General features: G+C 41.4%; 1 protein-coding gene across 1 annotated transcript in view; it reads left to right on the forward strand.

Annotated features, from left to right (window-relative positions):
* Positions 1–23,142, forward strand: part of sppl3 (signal peptide peptidase 3) — a 205,687-nt gene that overhangs the window by 58,624 nt on the left and 123,921 nt on the right. Inside the window, exon 2 of the mRNA XM_060843725.1 lies at positions 17,940–18,017. Within this exon, the coding sequence (XP_060699708.1) occupies positions 17,940–18,017 (78 nt within the window). The remainder of the gene's footprint in view (positions 1–17,939; positions 18,018–23,142) is intronic.

Below are 23,142 nucleotides of genomic sequence, written 5' to 3' on the forward strand. Positions count from 1 at the left end.
AGGTTCCACTCAATATTAGTGAAGTTGAAGTCACCCATGACGACAACCCTGTTACTTCTGTACCTTTCCAAAATCTGCCTCCCAATCTTCTGCTCCATGTCTCTATTGCTATGGGAGGCTGTATGAAAAACTCCCAATAAGGTGACTGCTCCTTTCCTGTTTCTGACTTCCACCCATACTGACTCAGTAGACACTCCTTGACAACCTCTCTTTCTGCAGCTGTAATACTATCCCTGATTAGCAATGTGACTCCTCCACCTCTTTAACCTTCCTCCCTTTTCTTTTTAAAATATCTCAACCCCAGAACATCCCAACAGCCATTCCTGCCCCTGTGATATCCAAGCCTTCATCATGGCCGCAAGATTGCAGATACAAGTACTAATCCATGCTCTAAGTTCATCACCCTTATTCCTGAAACGTCTTGCATGAAAATAGTTCTAGCATTGTAATAATTTTGTATACTATGGGAGTTAAATTTCTATATTTCTTTTGGGAAACCTGAATCAGTCAAGAGAATTTCCATATGGTCATGTTTTTCACTGAATGTAAACTTTACACTTTGTCAATAGCTTCAATGCCTTAAGGTATCAGGTTAAGTTTTTTGTACTCTTGCCATGTTTAATATGTTTAGAGTACAGTAACAGAATTGTGCATTGTGCTCCATGTGATTGTTTTGGTACCTTAAGACTTAATTACTTTAACTGGAATGTTCTGTTCTGTTCCTCTTGGCTATACATCCCAGAATTTTAAAAAAAGTTATTGCTCCCAGATCCAGTGCTGTTACTTTCTGTGAACAGTGTGCCCAACTGTCCTTCTGCATTGTCCAGTAGCCTAGATCTTTTCTGAAGTTGATCAGAATTCTTTTGCGTATTTGTCTTTTCCATCATTTTGGAGTCAACAGTCCTTGTAGTGAGAATAAATAAGAGATGGTCTCATTGTATCAATGTTGTGAAGGTGCTTAGGAGGATGGACACTGAGTGATTACTTTATCCTGGCTGGAGAATCTGAACACAGGCCTTACTGTGGGGTAAAGTGTCAGTCATTTAGGCAGAGAAGGATTTTTGGGCTCTCGAAGTCAAGAAATATGGCAAATTGAGGTTGGAGGGTGGGGTTGTTGAAAGTTCAGTTTTGGTAGAATATCAAGCACAGTCTTCCTGAATGACAGAACAGTATGTTGCCCTCTTCCTATTTCCTATGTTATGTCTTTCTCAAAAGGATTTCCTTTAAATATCTGAGAAAAATGATATCATTTTAATTGGTTGATTTTTTTTGTGTGCCTGAAATTGGACTGTCTTTGTGTTGAAAAATTTAATTCAGTGGGAGTCAGAAGAGAAAAGATTAAACTATGAAAGGAAATTCTAAGTAAGTTAACTACTTGCACTACTCACTAGCTGAGCTTCATTTCTCTTCTGCCATTATTGCCAACTACTGTCCCTTGTCAGCCAGCAAAACCATTAAGTGACAAGTGGCACAAGAGAGAATTTTGTGCCAAGTCTGCCAGCAGGCCACCTGACTCATTATAAGCAACCACTTGTATAGAGAGCTATAATTTTTTTTAAAAATCAGTTGCTGTCACAATTGTAATGCAAGAAAAGACCTGATGCTAAATGTTCTTAAACTATTGTTTTTATGAAAAACTCCATTTAAGCTGTTGAAGCTCTAGGTTTGCGGTGGGTGACTACAAATATCATACCAGACATTCAGGTGTCTTTTGTAGTGCCTGGTTTTGCAGAAAAATTGGAGGAGCTGAATTGTCATCTATCATCTCTTTGCAGTTTCTGTTTGCAGTTATTTTAAACTTTTTCATAATATTTGCAAGTAAAAAGTTCCAAGTAGAACCGATTGGTAAGTCGATTATAACTAAGGCTAATGAGAAGGCTGCTATCAATCTATTAAGTGTGAATCATCTTTGGAACTGAACATTTAAATGGGAAATTATTGAAAAATGCAATATGAATTAAACAGAAGAATTATTGAGTTCAGAGAAAATATTAACACCATATGCAATTAAGCAGTTTTGTATTATCCATTTCAGTCAGCTGCACCAATTTAGTTTTGTAGCTAATTACTGTGTATAATTGACATTTAGTTAGTGGTAGATCAGAAATCTGGGCTACTGACGGGGATGCACCAGATGTTTTCATGCAGAGGATAAAGCATGTATACTGTGGGAATTTTAAAGCTGTAATATTTTAATTTCAAAAGATGGCTTCTGACAGTCTTTCATCATTTTTAGACATTAGAATATTTTTCTCCATCTGAGATTGGGAAAAACTCCGGAATAGGGCAACACTCTGAGCGAGCAGTGTGATGGGCAAAATGGCTACTCCCTGTTAAAATTCTTTAGTCATTATTTTCCTTCCTTGTTCAACTGGAAAGTGTTGAACCTACAAAGGCATTGGTCTCTTGGATGCCGCTCATCATTCAGAATGTGAAACTTAACAATGCCTGCTTATCGGATATTTGATTGTAGAGGTGCCAATGGGGATGTTACTTTGTTCTGTTGCTAAATTGCAGTCGGTGTGGACTCATTAGCATTGATAAAAACTGGAGATAGTGGAAGTATTCAGCAAGATTGGCATCGGTGGAGTGTAACAAGCTATCATGTTTCAGATTAATGATCTTTCATCAGAACTGGTAAAAGTTGAAAATTTAGTCAGTTAGGTGAAATGGGTGAAGAAACAAGGGGAAGATCTGTGGAGTGAGAAAGGTAAAATGATAAAAAGGGTAATGATGCACGGGCAAAGAGGCAGTCTAACTCGGATGCTTCTGTAATTGGGAGAAAATGAGGACTGCAGATGCTGGAGATCAGTCAAAAAGTGTGACGCTGGAAAAGCATGGTTGGTCAGGCAGCATCCTGCTCCTTGGCTGCTGCCTGACCAACTGTGCTTTTCCAGCACCATGTTTTTTGACTATCTGTTAATTGATATGGCAGAATCTTGAATTTTGGATATTTTGAAAATTTTGGAACTTACCTATGGGTTAAATTTGTTGAAAGGGCCCATGGGCATTTCCTTATCACGTAGTTGATTCTACTTGTGTGCACAAATACTATTTTGAGTGCCATGAATACCTGATTGAGTAATTAGTTAAGATATTTTAAAATTTCCCTTTTTCTCATGCAATTTCATGGGAATTTGGAGCTCTGCTGAGGGCTGTATCATGCAAAGATACCTATTTGCTTCAGGTTGATTGTTAAGGTAACTAGTCAGTAAATCCAAGAACAAATTAACCATATAAGGAGTAAAACATTATTTTAAGGATTAGTATGATGTTGTGGATTAACGTGAGAAGTACCAGGTATTTAATTCCTGACAATACAGGTACAGGCTTTGTTATCCTGTACGTATGAAAGTTGGAACTAAGGAAAGATTGGTTATCGGTTCAAATATCTAGAGCTTTTTTGAAATTGAAGAATGTAATCAAGTTGAAACAGAAAACTAGGTATTCAACAGGTCGAGCTGCATCTGTGGGGAGGTGATGAAAGGTTCTTGATGTGAACATTTGAAGTTTTAATTGGGTGGACAAATAGTTAAAAGTTTTAAAGTCTGTGATCTTTCATCATCTCTCTGCAGATGTTGCCTTACCTACTGAGTATTTTACTGTGTTTTCTGTTTTTATTTCAGATTTTCCAGTATGTTCAGTATTTTTTACAGCAATGAGAGTTTGCAATTGCAACTCATTGTATTTTTCTGAACGGTTGGCAAAATGAAACATGCTTTAATTTCTGCAGGATAAAGTTGCTTTTGCTCTTTGTAAAAAAAACAGTCTTATGTCTTCAAAGTTTACCTCTTGCACTAATTTGGATAGATTTGGAATAGCAACAACTTCAAGAGGGCAACAACTTAAATAACATGAGAAACAGCTGTTCGTTGGTTCACAAATTGACTGGATACGGTGTTACCATAAAGAACATGCCTCAGTTATGCTTCAGTTTTAAAATAATACTTTCCCATTTCAGTACACAATCAAAAAAAATATTGTTTTTACAGATGTTGACAGAAGGTGAGACCCACAAAGTTTGAGGAGAATAAACACAAAACTTTACAAGTTCCAACAGTAATATAATCTAAAATAAGTTTACAACATCGTTCTTGAACATCCCATAATTGAAGCTGTACATAAAGTCTAGAACCTCTCCTATCAACAAAGAAGCCCACTTGGTTGGTCTCTATCATCAGCTAATTATATCTACATTGCATACTCTCTCCAAAATGCAGTCACCAAGGCGGCTTCATCTTCTAAGCCCACAACTGATCCATTTGTGAAGAACAATTGATATGTAGGAGTCATTTCATGTTCCCTTCCAAGTTACTCCTCATCCCAGCTTGAAAGATATCATCACCACACTGCGTCAAAATCCTGGAACTTCCTACCTATCAGTTATATTGTTGCACATATTTAAATGCCTGCAGTGGTCACCACTATCGTCTTCAGGGCTTTTAGAGTCTGGAAATAAAAGCTAACTTTGCCAACAACATTCATGTCCCATGAATGGATGCTTAAAAAGTAAATCTGTGGTTAACATTCCTTTTTTATTAGACTTATCACTGTGTTACAATAACAGGGACCTTGAGTTGAAGCTTTTTATCTCCAATTTCAGCAGTATTTTGCTTTTGAGTGAGTCTCAAGATTTTTGTAGTTTACCTAATACCTGGTGAATCATGAAACCATTTTTAAAATATGCATTCACCAGCCCTCAGCTGTCTCAGCCCTTTCTCCAAATTTCTGCAACTAAATGCATCCAACCTCGTTTCGTCTTGCTCTTTCTCAATCTCCTTTTACCTTTTAAGATACTGCTTAAAATCTCATGTGAACAAGCTATTAGTAATGTGTTGCTCATTGTCAAAAATCACACAACACCAGGTTATAGTCCAACCGGTTTAATTGGAAGCACACTAGCTTTCAGAGTGACGCTCCTTCATCAGGTGATTGTGGAGGGCTCGATCGTAAACCGAATTTATCGCAAACATTTGCAGTGTGATGTAACTGAAATTATACATTGAAAGATTGGTTGTCTGTTAAGCCTTTCATCTGTTAGAATACAGTGATATTTCACTTCTTTCATCTTTAAATCACAAAACCCTTTTTTTAAAGTTGCATTCTCGGGTTAGCTGTTAACAATGGTGATAGCTAGACAATATGTTGAAGGTGTTAGCCCCCTGTGTTCTGTCTATGACCTGATGTTTAGATTGATTCTAATCTGAAAAGTGAGATAGCAGTGTTTTACATAAATTCATGCAGTTTTTGAGCTCAAGAGTTCTACATGAATGTATGCAGCTTTTGAGCAAAGTGCAATGTAACTCTGCAATTATAAATTCACCCCACAAAATATGTGTGCATGTGGATATTTGTCTGTCTGGAGTGGGGGTTGAGTGTGAGAAAGGTGTGTGTGTGTAGTGAGTGCAGAGTGTCTTAAGTCTGAGAGGGGGGTGTGTGTGGTGCAGTGCAATGATGATCACCTGTAATGTGACATGAACCCAAGGTCCCGGTTGAGGCCCTCCCTATGGGTACCGAACTTGGCTATCAGCCTCTGCTCGGCCACTTTCCTCTGCTACCTGTCCCGAAGTCCACCTTGGAGGATGATCACCCGAAGGTCCAAGGCTGAATGTCCTGGACCACTGAAGTGTTCCCCAACTGGGAGGGAACCCTCCTGTCTGTTGACTGTTGTGCGGTGCCCATTCATCCGTTGTCGTAGCCTTTGCTCGGTTTCCCCAATATACCATGCCTCCGGGCATCCTTGTCTGCGACGTATAAGATAGGCAACGTTGGCTGAGTCACATGAGTAACTGCCGTGTACAAGGTGGGAGGTGTTCCCACGCGTAATAGTGGTATCTGTATTCACAATCTGACACGTCTGCAGCGTCCACCGTGACAGGGTTATATGGAGCTGTCCTGAGAGCCGGGCAGTTTGCTACGAACAATGATCTGTTTGAGGTTTGGCAGTTGTTTGAAGACAAGTAGTAGAGGTGTGGGGAAGGTCCTAAGGTGGACTTCAGGACAAGCAGCAGAGGAAAGTGGCTGAGTAGAGGCTGATAGCTAAGTTCGATACCCATAGGGAGGGCCTCAACCGGGACCTTTCTCACACACTCAACCCCCAGCCCAAACAGACAGACAGATGCGCACACATTTTGTGTGGTGAATTTGTACTTGCAGAGTTACATTTCACTTTGCTCAAAAGCTGCATACATTCATGTAGAACTCTGAGCTCAAAAATTGCATGAATTTACGTAAAACACTGCTATCTCACTTTTTAGATTAGAGTCAATCTAAACATCAGGTCATAGAGAATACAGTGGGCTAACACCTTCAACATATTGTCTAGCTATCACCATTGTTAACAGCTAACCTGAGAATGCAACTTTAAAAAAGGGTTTTGTGATTTACACATGAAAGAAGTGAAACTATCACTGTATTCTAACAGATGAAAGGCTTAACAGACAATCAGTTTTTCAATGTATAATTTCAGTTACATCACACTGTAAATTTTTGCTATAAATTTTGTTCCGATCAAGCCCTCCACAGTCACCTGATGGAGCATCGCTCCGAAAGCTAGTGTGCTTTCAATTAAACCTGTTGGACTATAACCTAGTGTTGTGATTTTTAATTTTGTACACCCCAGTCCAACATCGGCATCTCCAAATTATTGCTCATTGTCATTTGTTTCATTGCATCAACCAAAGCTCATTTATAGCAGTTGTCTCAAATCTCTCATATATTGTGGGTTCAGGTCTCACTCTAAGACTTGGGCACAAAAATCAAGGATGTCACTGTAATGCAATATTGAATGAGTTGTGAGCTATCAGAGGTATCATCCCTTGGGCGAAATTTTAAACTGAGTCCCCATTTGCCTGCTCAAGTGGATTTAAAGGCTTAGTGTTATGCTGAAGTTGACCAGGTGAGCTATCCTTGGTGTTGAGGCAGGTACTTATTCCTCAGAATCGAGGAAAAAAAATTATCTGGCCATTATCACGCTGTTATTTGTGGGAGTTTGCTGTGCACATCATGAATTGCCATGTTTCCTACATTGCAGCCCATGACTTCACTTTAGTAGTACTTTCTTTGTCTATAAAATTTGTAGATGTCTCATTGTTGTGGAAGTACTATATAATATTTTATAGTCATTTCTGTGAACCACTTTGGGTGCTTTATGATGATAAAGTTATATGAATGACAGCTATTGATTGATTGATTGATTGATTTTGGATTCTGGCAGAGCTGTAGACCATTTTTTAATCTTTTAACCTAGGGAGAGAACTTTTTGGCTTAAATGAGGTCAGAGGTGCCAGTCTTTTGAAATCTAAAATAAAACTCTTGTCAGCATAGAAGTGGCTTAGCTGAGCATTTGATGAGAACTGTATTAAATGGAGCAATGTTGTAAAAGGATTATGAAACACAATAGATCCATTAAATACAAGCATGTTTGCTCCTAATGACTCACTGGGTTAGAATTTAAGTGGAAAGAACTGTTTCAATTGGTAGTTGTTACTGACGACATTGTAAGTGCTGAACTAGATTTTAAGTGTTAAAAGATTCCTAATCAAGTCTTCCTTTTTAAAACTAGCCAAGTTCCCATGGTATTGCAGAATTGGAATCAATCATTTTTCTTGCAAAGTTGATATAGATTGAAATGTAGTTGCAGCATAGATGTGAATATATTTAAGTGTTTGCTCTCTAGTTCACTCATTTGGTTAATAATCGTTGACGGAACAGATTAAAAGGAAACTAGGAGAATAGTTTGCCTTTTTATCCAAAAATAACTTAGATATGTGCTGTTAAAAATCTCACAACACGAGGTTATAGTTGAACAGGGTTATTTGGAAGCACTAGCTTTCAGAGCATTGCTCCTTCAGGTAGCTGTGGAGCAGGATCATAAGACAGAATTTGATGAAAGCTAGTACATACAAATAAATCTGTTGGTCGGAACCTGGTGTTGTGGAATTTTTAACTTTGTCCATCCCAGTCCCACATCGGCGGCTCCACATGTGTGTTGTATGAGAGAGAGAGAGAGATGTTCCTTATTTAGCACAACAGATTGAGAGGAGTGAGGAAAGGAGCTGCAGCCAGGAGAAAAAATAGCATGAACACCTGTTCAGTGATTTCAAAGGCAGTGGAATCTACCCAGTAACAGCCAGTCCTAATTCTCACAGAAGCAAACGTATAGAGTGCTTTGTATGATTTCATTTACTCAAACTAGGACCAAAATTGAGAGTTCAAGTCCCATGTTAAGAGACTTTAACACAAGATCTAGCCTGACAGTAAAGGGACCAAATGGATACATTTCACAGCCAATTACATTTTCCATAATCTCTTTGACTTTTTAAAAAAAACAATCAGTCTGTTTAGAAATGTAATTATAAACCCGTTGAGCAGGTGGAGCTTGAACCCAGGCCTCCGGGTTGGAGGTAAGGAACTATCATTATAGCACAAAGGCCCTGAAATTGTGTTTTTAAAGTATGTTTTTGTAGAAGGTGTGGCAGCCAACTTGCACACAACGTTTTCTAACAAATAAAATAGATAATGACCAGCTCAATGCTGTTTGAGAGAGAAATGTTGGCCAGGAAACCAAGAACGCTCCCACATTTCTTCAAATCTTTGCCCTGAGCTCTGTTGTGTCTGAATGAAAAAAATAGAGGGTGTCAGTATTTAACATCTGACAACATTTCCAACTGGTATAGTATTTTTAATATTCCACTATAGGGCTATAGGAAGTAAGAGCAGGAATGCATGGAAGCAGACCTTTTCAGTCCAACTCCCTGGATCATTGGCTTAGGTTTTGTGTTAAAGTCTCTGGTGTGGGACTTTGAACTTTAATTCTCTGATCCTAGCTTGAGTACAACAAGGAAAAATAGTTTAAGCAGTGGAATGGAATTCTTCCCTTTTAAGGGCCTTATGGGACTACCTGCAGCACATTGGACTGTAGCAGTTCAGAAGGCAGCTTACCACACCACCTTATCAGGGGCAAGGAGGGATGGGCAACAAATGCTGGCCAGCCAATGATGCCCACATCAATGTTTTTCATTCATTCATTCAAAGTAACACTTATTTACTAACTCATTAAATTCAGTTCTGGCCCATATACCACTTCTGACTTAGTTAAAGCATTTCAACCTTGGGATCAGAAAGTTTTAAACCCTTCCTGAAAGTGTACGAATGATCCTTCTTGTACTTTGGTTCCTTCTCAAAACAATGCTAGTATTAATTACATCTCGGAGGTGAACTCAGTTGCTCATTTGTGCCACTTGGATTTTGATTCCAGTGAATGCTTGCTTCAAGTTCCTTTGAAAGGTGAAGCTTGTACTTCAACTTAAGGTCTGGTAGCGTTTCTATGTAATATGGTCAATCAAACAAACAATGCTGCTTCTGTGCAGAGCTTGGATGGATTTTTCATGGTCATCTTGTATACGAATGAGGAGTATTTCTACTGCAGTAATAGTCATCTATTGCTACAAAAACGCATGTGTTATAATGGTGGTAACTGCTAGGAATAAATTCTAATTGTTGCTGCTAATAGTCTTTTTCCAATTTTGCCTTTATTTTTCAATTTAATCTTTTGGATGGTGAGCTTGCCTTTTGGATGTACAAGAGTAGGATCTGAAGACTGGCATTTATTCCACCTGGTTGAATGTAGTCTACTGTTTAGATAAATGATTTGGACTTGAGATTCAAAACTATAATTTCAGTATGCTGAAGGCATCAAGGCAGACAATGGCCTAGTGGTGTTATCACTGGACTACTAATCCAGAAACTCAACTAATGTTCTGGGGTCTTGGATCATCTTTCAGTTGGTCTGTGATAATGTGGAACCATTGTTGGGAAGATCCCATCTGGCTCACTAATGTCACTTTAAGGAACAAAGTATGCCCACCTTGTCTGGTCTGGCCTACATGTGATTTCAGACTCAGTGAGTGAATTTGAAAAAAGATTAATACAGCGGAGGACTGTGACAGAATACAAAAAAAGTCACAGTACAGGTTTGTAATTAAAGTAGAAACAAAACATAAATGTGAGTTGATAGTCTACCAACATGTAAGGAAACCATAATACTTGGAAAATAAGTGTCCGACTGGGGTAGAGGAGCAGACGAATCTGTTACTACAGATAGAGAAATATTTAATAGCGGCCTAGATTCATTTGGCCAGTCTTGTTTTTCTTAAAAAAGCACTTAAATTTCTTTCTAGAGGGATAGAATTAAAAATGGACAAGTTATATTGAACATTTATGAAACCCTGGTTACACCATACTTTGAGTGAACATATCTGATCTCCATGTTATTATAATAATGTGAAGCCCAAGGACGTGGGATTTCAATATTAGGTGGCATATTTTTAAGGTGAGAAGTGAAAGATTTAAAATAGACATGAGGGACTTTTTTTTACACTTTTTGGTTTGTGCGTGGAATGAACTTTCTGAGGAGGTGGTGGATGTGGGTACAGTTACAGTGTTTAAAAGACATTTGGATAAGTACATGAATAAGAAATGTTTGAAGAGATATGGGCCAAGAGCAGGCAGGTGGAACTAGCTTAGTTTGGGATTTTGGCCTGCATAAACGAGTTGGAACAAAGGGTCTGTTTCCATGCTGTATGACTCCTTGACTTCAGGTGAAGTACAGAATAAATTTACAAGAACAATATTTATTGCACTCCGCATTCCTGTTAAGATTAGCACAGCAGTACATAGGTACATTGTAAAGGGAGTGTATGTTTATGGCCCATTGGTCCCTGCATGGCACATTCCAATTGCCATGTAGCTATGAACCTCCAGGGCTTGGTGCAAATGTTGGTGATGCAAATAGGAAAGGTTTGTACAAACTGGGACTCAGTCAAGAAAAAAGAAGTTTGATAGACTTGGGGTTTACTGGTATAAATTAAGACGTCCCAACATAGAGTAGTGAGTTTAGATTTTGTTTCTGAGCTTGAGACATCATTGGTTGCTTGGAGTTAGACATCCAACCCCCCTTACAAAACTCCTGCTCTTTCAAGTCTTCTCCCTTGCCCCTGCTCTCTTAGTTCTCACCAACAATTACGGCAACTTTGAAAACTTGAATTTAATAAAATTGTGATTTGGATTGTGACCTGAATGCCACTTTCATTGTGTATGTGTGTGTGCCATTGAGTCCCTTGTCAATCAAAAATCTGTCCAACTCTGCATTGAACATATTCAATCATCTAGTCTCCAATGTTACTTTTGGGAAAGAATTCCAAAAAAAAATGTCCCTCTAAGAACAGAAATTCCCCATCGTCCCCATTTTAAATGGGAGACTGTTACTTTAAACCATGCTGCCTAGTTCTAGATTCCCACACAAAACAAAATATCCACTCTGTCAAGTCTCTCAGAATTTTGTGCTTCAATGGGAGAACCTTGCTTTTCTAAGCTCCAATGCATATAGATCTAACTTAACTTTTTCTCATTTAAATCTGTTCATTTCAGGAGTCCACCTAGTAAACTTTTCTGTACTGCTTTCAAAGCAAGTATATCCTTCCTTGATTGAGGAGACTAAATCCATACAAAATATCGTTGATGTGACCAGCTTGGGTGCATTAAAAAGAAAAGAGACAAATGAATTCAAAGACATGTTGATTGGATTAGAAGAAGGCTAGGAACAGAATTCTGGGAAACATGAACACAAACTTGGAGCTGTTGGACCATGTAGCCTGTTCCTGTTCTGTAAATAATGCATAATGATATTTTTCCATTATAAAATTTAGATTTATGCACAACGAACGATAGACAATATATTTGCAATGTAGCATAAAAATGCGGGGTTCTTGTTTGTTTATCTAGTTCACAGACCGTTGTACCCTACCCCCCACAACAAGATGGTGAGCATTTACTAGATTAATACCTGATTTTAAATGAAGGTTGGGCTTAGACCACAGAACTTTAGACCGAGAGGCAAGTTGATTGTGAGGAGTTTTAACAGCATGCACGTGGAAAGGATGCTACTACTTGTGGGATAAAAATCTGCAAAGGATGTCCTTTAATCAGCATTGCAGTCCAGGCAGTGTGTCCCGTAAAAGGCATTGTAGTTAAGCAATAAGGAAGAATGGCTTGCAATCTGTTCTTGTTTGGTGGAAAAAAGTGACATCACAGAAAATCTTTAAGTTGATTAGCTGCTTTAAAAGAAAACTACTGTTAGGAGCTATCTGTAAATTGTTATGACTTAGAAAAATGTATTTTTAGGCACCAGAAATAAGTGAAAGTCAGTAACAATATAGTAAAGTAATGTATGTAACCAAAACACAGTAAGTGAAGGAGTGTCAAGTTAATGTAAAGGAAATAAGTTTAAGACTTAAGTCTAATTGTATTTTGCATCCGTATTTACTGTGGACAAGGATACGGAAGATATCGACTGTGGGGAAATAGAAGGTGACATCTTGCAAAATGTCCAGATTACAGAGGAGGAAGTGCTGGATGTCTTGAAACGCATAAAGGTGGATAAATTCCCAGGACCTGATCAGGTGTACCCGAGAACTTTGTGGGAAGCTAGAGAAGTGATTGCTGGGCCTCCTACTGAGATATTTGTATCATCGATACTCACAGGTGAGGTGCTGGAAGACTGGAAGTTGGCTAACGTGGTGCCACTGTTTAAGAAGGGTGGCAAGGACAAGCCAGGGAACTATAGACCAGTGAGCCTGACGGTGGTGGGCAAGTTGTTGGTGGGAATCCTGAGAGACCGGATGTACGTGTATTTGTAAAGACAAGGACTGATTAGGGATAGTCAACATGGCTTTGTGCATGGGAAATCATATCTCACGAACTTGATTGAGTTTTTGAGGAAGGAACAAAGAGGATTGATGAGGCCAGAGCGGTAGGTTTGATCTATATGGACTTCAGTAAGGCGTTCGAGGTTCCCAATGGGAGACTGATTAGCAAGGTTAGATCTCTCAGAATACAGGGAGATCTAGCCATTTGGATATAGAACTGGCTGAAAGGTAGAAGACAGAGGATAGTGGTGGAGAGTTGTTTTTCAGACTGGAGGCCTGTGACCAGTGGAGTGCTACAAGGATCGGTGCTGGGTCCTCTACTTTTTGTCATTTACATAAATGATTTGGATGCGCGCATAAGAGGTACAGTTAGTAAGTTTGCCGATGACACCAAAATTGGAGGTGTAGTGGACAGCTAAGAGGGTTACCTCAGATTACAACAGGATCTGGACCAGATGAACCAATGGGCTGAGAAGTGGCAGATGGAGTTTAATTCCGATAAATGCAAGGTGCTGCATTTTGGGAAAGCAAATCTTAGCAGGATGTATACACTTAATGGTAAGGTCCTAGGGTGTGTTGCTGAACAAAGAGACCTTGGAGTGCAGGTTCATAGCTCCTTGAAAGGAGTCGCAGGTGGACAGGATAGTGAAGAAAGTGTTTGGTATGCTTTCTTTTATTGGTCAGAGTATTGAGTACAGGAGTTGGGAGGTCATGTTGCAGCTGTACAAGACATTGGTTAGGCCACTGTTGAATATTGCATGCAGTTCTGGTCTCCTTCCTATCGGAAAAATGTTGTGAAACTTGAAAGGATGTTGCCAGGGTTGGAGGATCTGAAATACAGGGAGAGGCTGAACTGGCTGGGGCTGTTTTTCCTGCATCGTCAGAGGCTGAGGCATGACCTTATAGAGGTTTACAAAATTGAGGGGCATAGATAGGGTAAATAGGTGAAGTATTTTCCCTGGGGTCGGGGAGCCCAGAACTAAAGGGCATGCATTTAGGGTGAGAGGGAAAGATATAAAGGAGACGTAAGGGCCAATGTTTTCACGCAGAGGGTGGTATGTGTATGGAATGAACTGCCAGAGGAAGTAGTGAAGGCTGGTACAATTGCAACATTTTAAGGGGCATTTGGATGGGTATATGAATAGGAAAGGTTTGGAGGGATATGGGCTGGGTGCTGGCAGGTGGGACTAGATTGGGTTAGGATATCTGGTTGGCATGGACGGGTTGGACCGAAGGGTCTGGTTCCATGCTGTACATCTCTATGACTCTAGATATGGCAGGGAGGCAATGTACTGTAAGTTTCATCACCTGCAATAAGTGGGGAATCTTTGCCCCTGACAGCCTGGATAATCAGATATGGAGGAAGTGACGTTGATTTGATCAGCTTGAACGCTAGGTTTGGAGCTTGAGTGTTGGCTGGAGACACAGCAGTGCATCTGTGAGACTGAAATTTGTGTGGATAATTTCCTTTTTAGACATGTTCATCCTGCAGCTTAAAAACTTCAGTCAGACACTGAATGGGTGACCGTCATCCAGCAGAGTGTGTTGGGCAGGTAGTTAGGAAAGTCCCAGAGTGCATCTCCCTGTCTCTCGTGCCCACTCCCTCTCAGGCTCACTCCTGTATAGACAGCCATCCTCCAGGTTCTCTCATTCCCTTCCTCACTTACTCAGTCCCTCACACACAGGCACCTTTACAGATTTACATTCTGACCTGCTTCCCCTCTCCCCGGACCAGTGAGATTTGAAAATTTTACTGACTTTGAGATAGCTACGAGGGTTCACTTCCTGTGTCTGGGTTGTTTAATACTTGGCTGCAAGGGGGAGGGGGGTGGGGGCTGAAGATTAAGGAAAGTAAGCCTCTTTTTCACCCCCTCGCTCCATGCTGCTGCTCCAAACAGGCTGATTTTGTTCCATAGTTGTTGTTGATTTGCTCGTTCAGCCTCCATTGGCAAATGGAGGTGAGAAATGGCCTGTGATTGGATGATCTGGTCTCCAGTAAATTTCAAATCCACTTGTCCGGTCTTTCATGTGTCTTGGCCTGATACAATCATCCCTTTGAGCCATATTCTGCTCCTTGGGCCAACCTGTACTCAATGAATGAGAGGACATTACAAAGCTTGGAGAAACAAACCGGTTTTGAGGTGCTTGTCCACAAATCCCTACAGAGGGTTAGTAGGATATTTAAAGCATACTGGGCACTTGCCTTTATCAGTTGAGGCATTGATTATAAGAGCTGTGGGGTTATTTTGGAGCTGTAGAGGGCGCAGACCACAACTAGAGTACTGCATGCACTTATGCTCACTGCAGTATAGATAGGATGTGATTGTATGGGTAGGGTGCAGAGTAGATTCACCAGAATGTTGCCTGGGCTGGAGCATTTTAGCTCCGAAGTGATGTTGGATAAGCTTGAGTTTTCTTTGTAGCAGGCAAGATTGAGGGAGACTTGATAAAAATGTAGGCAATTGTGAAGGGCATGAACAGGGCAGATTAAAACGCAGTTCTTCGTTGAAGGGGTGCAAAGGGACACACTTTCAAGGTGGAAGGCAGGAGGTTTAGAGGGTTTTGAATGAAAGGCTCTTAAATGCAAGGGTTGTGGGGGTTTAGAATGCAGTGCCTGGGTGCCTAGAATGCAGTCGGGGGTAGTTGAGGCAGGTAACTTCACAACATTTCTAATACTCATCCAAGTATTTTAAAAAAATGTTTTAACATTCAAACTACGGCTCTAGTGTGGGAAAGTGCGACTGGTGTAGATTTAACATAGTTTTGACAATCCAGGCTTGATGAGCTAAAGGGCTTCTACCATATGATTTTAATAGACGACCTAGAACTAGAGGTCCTTTGTCAAATAATTGGTAACACCTTTTAAAGTGAAAGTGTTCTTTTCAAGAGACCACACTGCCTTTTCATAAGCAAGAGAATGAAAGGTTATAGGGACAGGCAAGATGTAGAGTAATTAGCTCAGTCGTAATCTTATTGAATAGTGGACAGGCATTGTGAGGCCAAGTAGTCTAATCCATCTGTGACTCTTGTGGCTTGAAATCAATAATTAAAGAGTAAGAGGAAACCAAAGCTTGAAAAGAAGAATATTTTCATTTGTGATCATTATTAACTTAATGGTGACCAACAAAAAATTTGGAATAATCTATCCAATAAAGCAACAGCCAAATCTTAAAGTTCAACAACATCCCTTATCAACAATTGCAGTGCAGATATTAAGATATAAGTAATTTTGATAGTCCCCCTTCTCAAGTTTGAAAACACACAACACCAGGTTCGACCACCTGATGAAGGAGCAGCACTCTGAAAAAGCTAGTGCTTCCAAATAAACCTGTTGGACTGTAACCTGGTGTTGTGATTTCTAACCTCATACACCTCAGTCCAACAACGGCACTCCAAATCATGGCACCCTTACCAAGTTTCAGGCTCTGGAAACCTACGAATTGCCTGTTTTAAACCTTTAGAAATGAGTTACTAGATCTTCATCTCTGATCTCGATTCAAGTAAATTTAACCCTTTGACTTTGGCAAAGTAGCTTTAGTGGTACACTTGTTTAAATTAAAATGAGCAACTTTTTCCATCACTGAGAATGATTATGTCTGCAGTTGGGATTTTTCACTTGACCTTGGCTATGGAGTTTGGGTTCCTGTTACTAATCATTCCCCACACAGTCAATGGAAGAGAGCAACCTTTCCTCAACTGTATTGCTTTCAGTAATTTAAATAGTCTGTAATCCCTTACGTTTGATCTAAAGGTATCAATAGAAATACTTGTAAATCAAAATTATCTTGGTGTTAGCTAAAGAAACGTACCGCTGACAGAAGTGAGTGCCCTCAGAATAGGAGGGCATTAAAAGGTATTTGAGAAGCATAAGTGTCTTTTCTTTTAAGGCAATTGGCCAATACTTGTTTCTAACAAATTTTAGAAAAAGCATTTTTTTTCAAAACTTCAAGTTAATTGCCCAAATTCTCTCCAAATCCTGTTCATCAGTCAGCCGTGTGGTTTGTTCACATGCATTCTGTTTCAAACATTTGCTCAATTTAAAAAAAATTCTAACTTTGTTTTCATCTCTTATCTCCAGCTCTACAATCCTTATCGCTCTGTAGTCCCCAGAGGTCCTCTTGATTCATCCCACACTTTATTCCTCCATTCGTTGCTGTGCCATTTTCTTAACTGGACCTGAAACCCTGGCATTCTGTCCTTTTTAATCTTGTGCCCTGTTGGCATCTCTACTCTTTCTGCTATTTTAGGGCACTTCTTAAAAATTGCATTTTTGACCAGGCTTTGGGTCACTTGTCCTAAAACTGCTTATCTGGTTTTGTTCTAAATTTGTTTGATAACACTTCAGTGCAATATCATTGGATATTTGACTTTGTTAAAGATTACTATATAAATGCAAGTTCACGTTTTCATTTGAATGACTTGTACAATTCCCAGGTTGGTCATTATTCAAGTTTACAGTATTGTTTTTACTGTTATTGTTAGTGAGCTTTGTAAAGCTTTGTAGCTCAGGTTGAGGCTCTGGATGTGTTTCAAAAGATTAAAACCTTTTCTGACACACTTGTGTACATAAAATGCAATTGTTTCACAGCTGGTATGGTATTTATGAAATATAGTTTTTTTTAAATATTGAAATGTGACATTCAATTTTCACAACGGAGAGGACTTGCAAAAAGCAGTGAGAGAAATTACCAGTCTGTTTTTAGTCATGATGTTTGAGGTATTAATGTTGGTCAGAACAGGCAGAGAACTCACGTGGCATCTTTTGCATTCACCTGAGAGAATATGAGCCCAGTTTACTGCACGTTGGTAAACCTAGAATGTGTGCTGCAATCTATTGAGTGGGGCTTGAATTCAACTTCGAGGTGAGTATGCTGCCACTGAACCAGGGCTGACCCCAGCGTCAGTTATTATATTACTCAGGCCTGGATTTGGCCATAAATCTCTGAGCTGTTTGATTCGGCCACATCATTGTGCAGACCTACTCGCCATAAAAAAAAGTTGCATTTCCAACAAAGGTCAGTAAGATTGCTGATCAGTATCTGCATCATTTTACTCTGATTGCTGCCCATTAACTAACAGTGCACTAATTAGAAATTGGACCTGGAACCTAGTACGTGGAGAAACTTGTACATGTAGATGATTGCTGGATATTTTGAAAAATCATCTTAAAGATGTTGAATGATGCGGTCTCTCCATGTATATTGATCAAAATGTTTCCATTTCTTCCTGTAGGGCCTATTCCCTTGTGGATTCCAGTCAAGTTTCTACCTTCCTCATCTCCATTCTACTTATTGTCTATGGAAGCTTCAGGTATGTGCATTATTTACTTTGGTACCAGAGATGTACTTAATGTAGGAATTATTTGGTAACTGTGTATTGTGGATGAAGATCATTGACATAGACAGCTGCACGATAGAACTTGATGATCATGACTTTTCGAAATTTATGTTTGGAGGGGAATTGTAAGATGTGAGAAGCGGAATGTCAGTTGGCAGAGAAAAGAGCCCCGAGAACCTGGGAGGTCAGTGATTCCTGCCTCTTCTCGGGCCACTGTTTCGAGGTCTTCAAAAAAGGATTGTAAATGCAGCCACCGTTTGGTTATTTTAAGGAAGAAGATATTGTTTCCAGGATAAGCAAGCATCTCCTATACAAAGACATATGTAAACTGGAGAGTAATTCAGGCCAGATTTGCTTGTATTCTTCATAACGGTATAAAATTATTCAAACAGGAAATAACTGATGGAAATCTAAAGTGGATGAAGTGGAAGGGAAAATAAGAGAGCACTTGAAATTCATTGAGGGCGATCAAAACCTCTTTGCAACTTTTTTTATTATTCATTTTGTGGGATGTGGGCATTGCTACCTGGCAAGCATCTATTCCTCGTTTCTAGTTACCTTTTGAGAAGGTGCTGATGGGCTGCTGCCTTGAACTGCAGCAGTCTACTTGCTGTGGATTGACCCACAATGTCATTAGGAGGGAATTCCAGCAACAGTGAAGGAGTAGCAATCTATTTCTAAGAGAGGATGGTGGGTGGCTTGAAGGGGAACTTGACGGTGGTGTGGGTGTTCCCATGTAACTGCTGCCCTTGTCCTTCTAGATGGAAGTAGTTATGAGTTCAGAAGATCTGAGGATCCTTGGTGAATTTCTGCAATGTGTGTAGATGGTCGCAGCAATCAGTATTGAGCATTGGTAGTGGAGGGAGTGGATGCTTGTGGATGTTATACCTATCAAGCAGTTGCTTGATGGTGTCAAGCTACTTCAGTGTTGTTGAAGCTGCATCCATTCAGACAAGTGGGGAGTATTCCATCACACACCTGACTTGTGCCATTTACCATGTAGATGATGGACGGGTTTGCGGAGTCGGGGTGTGAGTTACTCACTGCAGTATTCCAAGCCTCTGACCTGCTCTTTAGCCACTATGCTTAAGTGACGAGTCCAGTTGAATTTCTGGGGACTGATAGTTTGGGACTTCAGTGATGGTAACACCATTGAATGTCAAGGGTTGATACTTAGGTTGCCTTCTGTTGGTGACGTTCATAGTCTGGCATTTGTGTGGCATAAATGTTATTTGTAACTTGTCGGTCCAAACCTGGATTTTGCCCAGATCTTGTTGCATTTGAACATGGGCTCCTTCAGTATCTCAGAAGTTGTGAATAGTGCTGAACATTGTGCAATCATTGAATGTCACCATTTCTGCTGCAAATGTGTTGCTGGTCAAAGCACAGCAGGTTAGGCAGCATCTCAGGAATAGAGAATTCGACGTTTCGAGCATAAGCCCTTCATCAGGAATAAGAGAGAGAGCCAAGCAGGCTGAGATAAAAGGTAGGGAGGAGGGACTAGGGGGAGGGGCGATGGAGGTGGGATAGGTGGAAGGAGGTCAAGGTGAGGGTGATAGGCCGGAGTGGGGTGGGGGCGGAGAGGTCAGGAAGAGGATTGCAGGTTAGGAGGGCGGTGCTGAGTTGAGGGAACCGACTGAGACAAGGTGGGGGGAGGGGAAATGAGGAAGCTGGAGAAATCTGAATTCATACCTTGTGGTTGGAGGGTTCCCAGGCGGAAGATGAGGCGCTCCTCCTCCAGCCGTCGTGTAGTTGTGTTCTGCCGGTGGAGGAGTCCAAGGACCTGCATGTCCTCGGTGGAGTGGGAGGGGGAGATAAAGTGTTGAGCCACGGGGTGATTGGGTTGGTTGGTTCGGGCGGCCCAGAGGTGTTCTCTGAAGCGTTCCGCAAGTAAGCGGCCTGTCTCACCAATATAGAGGAGGCCACATCGGGTGCAGCGGATGCAATAGATGATGTGTGTGGAGGTACAGGTGAACTTGTGGCGGATATGGAAGGATCCCTTGGGGCCTTGGAGGGAAGTGAGTGTGGAGGTGTGAGCGCAAGTTTTACATTTCCTGCGGTTGCAGGGGAAGGTGCCGGGGGTGGAGGTTGGGTTGGTGGGGGGTGTGGATCTGACCAGGGAGTCACGAAGGGAGTGGTCCTTGCGGAACGCTGATAGGGGAGGGGAGGGAAATATATCCTTGGTGGTGGGGTCCGTTTGGAGGTGGCGGAAATGGCGGCGGATAATACGTTGTATGCGCAGGTTGGTGGGGTGGTAGGTGAGAACCAGTGGGGTTCTGTCCTGGTGGCGGTTGGAGGAGCGGGGCTCAAGGGCGGAGGAGCGGGAAGTGGAGGAGATGCGGTGGAGGGCATCGTCGATCACGTCTGGGGGGAATCTGCGGTCCTTGAAGAAGGAGGCCATCTGGGCTGTGCGGTGTTGGAATTGGTCCTCCTGGGAGCAGATGCGGCGGAGACGAAGGAATTGGGAATATGGGATGGCGTTTTTACAGGGGGCAGGGTGGGAGGAGGTGTAGTCCAGGTAGCTGTGGGAGTCAGTCGGTTTATAATAGATGTCTGTGTTGAGTCGGTCGCCCGAGATAGAAATGGAAAGGTCTAGGAAGGGGAGGGAGGAGTCTGAGACAGTCCAGGTGAATTTCAGGTCGGGATGGAAGGTGTTAATAAAGTTGATGAACTGTTCAACCTCCTCGTGGGAGCACGAGGCAGCGCCGATACAGTCATCGATGTAGCGGAGGAAAAGGTGGGGGGTGGTGCCAGTGTAGTTGCGGAAGATGGACTGTTCCACATATCCTACGAAGAGGCAGGCATAGCTGGGGCCCATGCGGGTGCCCATGGCAACTCCTTTAGTTTGGAGGAAGTGGGAGGATTGAAAAGAGAAGTTATTCAGGGTGAGGACCAGTTCAGTCAGTCGAAGGAGGGTGTCAGTGGAAGGGTACTGGTTGGTGCGGCGGGAAAGGAAGAAGCGGAGGGCTTTGAGTCCTTCGTGATGGGGGATGGAGGTGTACAGGGACTGGATGTCCATAGTGAAAATAAGGCGTTGGGGACTGGGGAAGCGAAAATCCTGGAGGAGGTGGAGGGCGTGGGTGGTGTCCCGAACGTAGGTGGGGAGTTCTTGGACTAAAGGGGACAGGACCGTGTCGAGGTATTGGGAGATGAGTTCGGTGGGGCAGGAGCAGGCTGAGACAATGGGTCGGCCGGGGCAGGCAGGTTTGTGGATTTTGGGCAGGAGGTAAGATCATTGAACGAAGCAGCTGAAGACGGTTCAGCCTAGGACACTGCCCTGAGGAACTCTTGTAGAGATCTTGTGAAGCTGAGATGACTGACCTCCAGCTATCACAACATTCTTCGTATGTGCCAGATATGACACCAGCGGAGAGTTTATTCCCCGGTTCCCGTTGATTGCAGTTTTGCTGAGGCTTCTTGATGTGGCCTTAATGTCAAAGGCGGTTATTCTCACCTTACCTTGAATTCAGCTCTTTTGTCCAAGCATGAATTTGAACCAAGGGTGTATTGAGGTCAGCAACTGGGCATTGCAGAGCAGGTGCTGCTCAATAGCACTATCGATGATGCCTTCCATCACTTTTTTTTAAATCTATTTTTATTGGAAAGAAAGGAAATTTTTTGGCTATTACAGCAAATACAAAACCATTCAAAACAATACAAAGAAACCCACTGATAACAAATAATAAATAATGACTAATAGCTAATAACTATTGAATAATGACAGCAATAATAATAATACGGCTCAATGAAACTAAGTAAAAACCCTTTACCATAGAGAGCATAAATTTATACATATTCATGTGTTTGTAGTTCCGTCTGTCTGGATACCAGATTCATTAAGCAGAATTGTCATGGCTATGTAAAGGCCCTTATTAATATGGCAGACAAATCTATACCCAAGTAGTCCAAAATGGGCTATAAAAATTCAGTTTTATGGTGCACCATATTTGTAAGAAAGCCCAAAGAGATGTGTTCCATGACTAGCTTATGCCATCCCGACAGTGTCAGGGTTATTCTGAACACCCACCCTAATAGAATGTTCTTGCGCAAAAAGTGAGGATACCGAAAAGCTGCTTTTTTGTATGCGTCTAATGGAATTAGATTATCCAGGCCAAGAAGAAGAGATACTAGTTCCACCTCCAGCTCTATCCCTAAGATCCCCTTTATTTCACCTACCACAGCTCTCCAGTATGCCCACAGCCTGTGGCAGGGCCAGAGACTATGTGAGCGTACCACATTTAGGACACGTTGGAGATGCTCCCGCTTTAAATTTTGAAGGCGCTCTGGAGCCAAGTGGACCCTCTGGAGAATCTTCAATTGCTAGGCATGGGTCCTGTTACAAATGGAGATCCTCCTGGCATTTTCCCAGATATCCTCCCATACTTCAGAAGAGATCTCAAAGTCAAGCTCTCTCTTCCATACTTTATAGGGCCGTTCGGACTCATCTGACGGGCCCTCTCCCAATAGGTGATAGACATTGCTGACAGAGTATGTTCTAAGCACTCTACACCCACTTCTTCGTGTTAGATCTGTAAGAATCCGTTAGAAATGTGGTCTCTTTTTGTACGAAATTTCTAATTTGGAGAAAACTAAAGAGGTTCCTACTGTGCAGCTCGTATTTCCGAGCCAACTGGTCAAAAGACAGCACTGTATCCCCCTCGAATAAGTCACCCAGGCAAGACACACCTCTAGCTGCCCATAGTTTAAACCTGAGTCCATCATCCCCGGCTGAAAACCCAGCATACCAACTATGAGTGTTTTTTAAAAAAAAAGACGTTTTGGCGATATTGCCCTCCATGGTTTAACAGTATTAATAACTATTGGGCTATGGCAGTATTCCTTAACTTTCCTATTTTGTCCAAGAACAGCAATCTCATCAGGGCATCTTGTCTGAGACGCTTCAATGTCCACCCGTAGTGAGTGAGGGTCACCCTGGACCCAGTCATTCACATAAGATAGCAATGGCCTTAATTGATAGGTTTTGATATCGGAGATGTCCACTCCACCTAATCTGTGGAGTAGCTGCAGTTTAGTTAGTTTAATAAGAGATCGCTTGTGATACCAGATAAAGGAACTGAACTAGTCGTTCAGTCTTCTA

The sequence above is a fragment of the Hemiscyllium ocellatum genome, chromosome 24, assembly GCF_020745735.1.
Source record: "Hemiscyllium ocellatum isolate sHemOce1 chromosome 24, sHemOce1.pat.X.cur, whole genome shotgun sequence".
Taxonomy (NCBI): Eukaryota; Metazoa; Chordata; class Chondrichthyes; order Orectolobiformes; family Hemiscylliidae; genus Hemiscyllium; species Hemiscyllium ocellatum.